General features: G+C 32.0%; 1 protein-coding gene across 2 annotated transcripts in view; it reads right to left on the reverse strand.

Annotated features, from left to right (window-relative positions):
• The window catches only part of LOC125032521 (tetraspanin-2A-like), a 13486-nt gene that overhangs the window by 7186 nt on the left and 1300 nt on the right, over positions 1 to 5000 (reverse strand). Inside the window, exon 2 of one of the 2 annotated variants that reach the window (XM_047623692.1) lies at positions 1 to 137. This exon is cut by the window's left edge and continues 61 nt beyond it. The exons of the other annotated variant lie outside the window; for it this stretch is intronic. Within the exon in view, the coding sequence (XP_047479648.1) occupies positions 1 to 137 (137 nt within the window). The remainder of the gene's footprint in view (positions 138 to 5000) is intronic. 2 annotated transcript variants of the gene reach the window in all.

Here is a 5000-nt window from a genome sequence, read left to right on the forward strand (position 1 = left end):
ATGACGAGGGCGGATCCAGCCATGACGGTCGACGTGCCCACCCAGTAGTGGTACATGCCCAGGCCGTTCACGTAGTCCATCATGTACTCGTCAAACCTGATCCACAAACCCAAAGCAAATATGGCCGCACCGGCGCACTGCAGGGTTAGAACGCCAGAGAGAGAGATTCTTATCCCCGTTTTGAGGGCGAAGGAAACGGAACATGGAAGTCAAGTATGATGTCACTTAAGGATTAAAACTCCAAAGTGAGAGGAGTTTTCATTCCTCCTGTATTAAGGGTGATTGAAACAGAAAATTTAAGTCAAGTGTTATGTAACTTAAAAATTAAAATTCCAAAAGAGAGAGGGATTTTAATTCTTCGTGGGAGATTAAAACAGAAAATTAAAGTTAATTATCAGTCTTGACATATTGTCACTAAAAGGTCAGAATGCCAAAAGAAAGTTAATTTTCCCGTATTCAGGATACTTTAAACTGAAAATTGAAGCCATGAAGCCACTAAAATATTAGATTTCCAACACACACACACACACACACACACACACACACACACACACACACACACACACACACACACACACACACACACACACACACACACACATTCATGCCTCCCATTGCAGGCGTGATCAAAACAGAAAATTTAAGTCAAGTGTTTTGTCAGTTAAATAATGCAAGAATCATAGATTATGGAAATGATAATGATAAAATACTAATCAAAGCAACGTCAGCTTAAAGAGCAAACTAAACATAATGTAGTCAGTATCAAAGAAAAATTGATGATGACGATGAGGATGAGGATGAGGGTGACGATGATGATGAAATTAATTAAAGCGACAACAACAGTAACAATAATAATGCTAATGATAATAATAATAATAATAATAATAATAATAATAATAATAATAATACTGATAATGATTATAATAATGTTAATGATAATGACAATACTAGTTGTAGTAGTAATAGTACTAACAATAGGAACAAAACAGCAGCAACAATGACAATGGTAATAATCATAATGATAATGATAATAATAATGATAATAGTAATACAAATAATAATAATAATAATAATAATAACAACGGCATATTGATAATTGGTTATAAAAGTGACGATAGTAATGACAGCCAAGCCCTTTTAGCAATAATAATGAGCGAAAACCTGAAAGGGGTCAGATCCGGGACGTTCCCGGGCCCCACATATTTTGAGGTGACATTTTGTGCCATCGACAAGTTATTCCTTCGATAAAAATGGGATGATAATACCGATAAACTACGGCAGTGATGATGAATGACATGATGGAGACGATAGATAACTGATAACACGACAGCTGTCTAAACACAAGCTGACTAATTGTACCGAATGTAAAACTGAAGGTGGTATTTTATGAAAAACGAATCCCAGCAGATAATTTCATCTTAAATATCAATCCTCACTTCATGTTGATAGCAGTCGAGCGTAGAAACTCGCTCATGCGCTTAGCCAACTCCATTTTTTTTCTTTTTTTTCAACGGCCATTAAATTCAACATCACTCATTCGCGCTTCGTTGATCGTATACCACCACTTGACCTTAGATTAACGATATCATCTCTATAAATGTATAATGCGTAATATGAATCTATAACACGTAGCGCAGATACGTAATATATATACGCGGTACGTAATGCATAATACGTAATATGAATACATGGTATTTAATACAAAATTCTTATTATTGTGCACATTACATTTCCATCCCAAACGTCAATCTAACTATGAAAATTACTGAGAACAAAAGAAGAAGCGAAGATGCGACTCAATATTTGTGAAGAATCGACAACCAGGTGAAGATAACCGTTACATTACGAGATAAGATTAAGGTTCTTATCTTCTGCTACGACACAACATCCTGGCCGGTCTGTGCAGGGCTCGACCGACCTCGTTCTGCGTGGCAACGTGGGGGAAATAGGGGTCAGTGACGTCATCGACACGCTGCGTTCGGTAACACCTCTTCGTCAGGGGGGGGGGGGGGGGGTGCAGGGATGATGATGATAACAGAGATGGTGATGGTGATGATGATAGTTGTAGTGGTAGTATAATGTTAGAGACAATAATAGTAATAATAACTATATACATTTAAAATAATAAAGAAATAAAAGTAATTATAAAAAAAATAAAGAAATAAAAGTAATTGTAAAAATAATAAAGAAATAAAAGTATTTATAAAAATAATGATAACAGTAAATATGATAAAAGTGACAAAAATATATAATGATACTAATGATACTGCTAACAGTAATAATGATAAATAGATAATAATGATAAAGATACAGCAATAATAACAGCAACAACAACACAATGATAATTATGATAATAATAATCGTGAAAATCATAATAATAACATTGATAATAATAACAAAAATGAGATTGATATTAGTTATAATGATAATAGTGATGATAATGGCAATTGCAATAATGACGATAACAATAAAAAAAACAAAAACAATAATAATGATGATAATAACGATGATGAGGATGGTAATGAGAGTGAAGCTCAAAATGGTGATTATAATGACGACTGCAATGATGTTGGAAATAATGATATGATGATAATGGTTATGATCTGGAAGTACAGTGATGGTCATGGCAGCACTGACAAGATTAGAATAATTAAAAAAATCACAATAACAATGACATAAATGATAACAATTGTAAAACTAATGATAATAATTACAAAAAATGACAAATAATAATAATAATAATGAGAATAATGATAATATGGATTATGATAATAATGACAATAGTAATAATAGTAATGATAAAAATAATAATAATAATGATAATAATAATGATAATAATAATGCTAATGATACAAATCATAATAACCACGATAATAGTAGCAATAATAATAATAATAATAATAATAGTAATAAGAGTAACAATAATAATAATGATGTTGATAATAATGATAATAATAATAATAATAATAATGATAATAATACAAATAATGATAATAATAATAATAATAACAACAACAACAATAATGATAATAATGATAATAATAATGATAATAATAGTAATAATAAAATAATAATAATAATAGTAATAATGATAAAAATAATGATAATGATAATAATGATAATGATAATAATGGTAATGATAATAATAATAATAATAATAATAATAATAATAATAATAACAATAATAATAAACTATTATCATGAAAAAAAACATTTAGGCGTTTATATTAAATAAAGAGAGAGAGAGATACAGAGAGAGAGGGATAGAGACAGATATATATATATATATATATATATATATATATATAAATATATATATATATATATATATATATATATATATATATATATATATATATATATATATATACATATATACACACACACACACACATATATATATATATATATATATATATAGTATATATATATAAAGAGAGAGAGAGGGAGAGAGAGAGAGAGAGAGAGAGAGAGAGAGATAGAGATAGATAGATAGATAGATAGATAGATAGATAGATAGATAGATAGATAGATAGATAGAGAGAGAGAGAGAGAGAGAGAGAGAGAGAGATAAGGAGAGAGAGGAAGAGAGAACGATTTTGGCCAACAGCCTTAATTCGATAATGCTTAGACAAAGAAATCGCTCATGCTTGCAAACATAGTTCATGCTTTCGGCGAAGCCCGTTGAGTAAGGCTTGATAATGCTGTTAATTCCACTGGCTTTGTGGGGCAACCGCGCGAATTCTGTCTTGGGGTGAAATGGATTAGTTTTCGTGTTCTGTACAATACTGAAGGCAAAGTGATGGCGTTCGTTGAAAGGAAAATAAACCTCTTTGTTTCCTTCACTTCATAGCTGCCTTTGTGGTCCCAGAAAGCAAAGTGAAGAGATAATGGTTTATGAATCAGTAATTCATCTTCTTTCCCTTGTGTGTGTGTGTGTGTGTGTGTGTGTGTGTGTGTGTGTGTGTGTGTGTGTGTGTGTGTGTGTGTGTGTGTGTGTGTGTGTGTGTGTGTGTCTTTGTATGATTTTTATGATATGGTTCGTCCGCGGGGGGCTCTCGGGCCATGAGTGCCAAGGTGCCCTTGATCCTTCGATGCAATTGTTGCTTCATTGTTTTTATACGATTTATAAATTATTTAATATTTCCTTTGAACAATGAGTATTTTTAGACGTTACGTTAACATGAGGCAAGGTTGAAATGGTATCTCGAGAGCAAGAGAGATAAGGAGAGATAGCAAGAGGCACACTTAATGAATGTATATGTTCTCTGCTCCGAATCATAACCGATTTCGATCTTACGTAGATTAAGCATAAACACACACACACACACACACACACACACACACACACACACACACACACACACACACACACACACACACATATATATATATATATATATATATATATATATATAGAGCATTTATAAAGTGACTTCACTATTACATAAATATAGACTGATATATAGACAGATATATGTAAATGAACGCAACTTGAATACAACTCTGAAACGCAACCTACAACAGATAACGAGAGCATTTATTTCTGGATTACTTGGTTTACGTACGATAGTCCTAGCGATTGAACGTATCGAAAAGTATTTGAATGGGAGATTTAGGGATTATCGTGGAATAAACAGAATTGGATTCGCCTTTCTCGAACCGCATTTAATTTCTGTCATGTTCTTCGGAAAGTCTGCGTTTATAAATTTTCAGAATTCAGACTTACTTGAAAAGGAGGTACTGGTTTCTCAATTTGGAAAACTAAAAAGGGAATTTTCTTTCCCTTATACTGATTAAAAGGGCAATTTTCTTTCCCTTATATTGATTAAAGGGGCAATTTTCTTTCCCTTATATTGATCAAAAAACACTATTTTCCTTAATTTTAACTACAAGGGCATTTCTTTGACTTGAATTCAGCATAAAGGCTTCCCTGATTTTGAGAAAAGTCAGTTTTCTTTTCCGCTTTTGACTAAAAAGGCCATTTTATTTTCTAAATG

Source organism: Penaeus chinensis, chromosome 14, assembly GCF_019202785.1.
Source record: "Penaeus chinensis breed Huanghai No. 1 chromosome 14, ASM1920278v2, whole genome shotgun sequence".
Classification (NCBI taxonomy): Eukaryota; Metazoa; Arthropoda; class Malacostraca; order Decapoda; family Penaeidae; genus Penaeus; species Penaeus chinensis.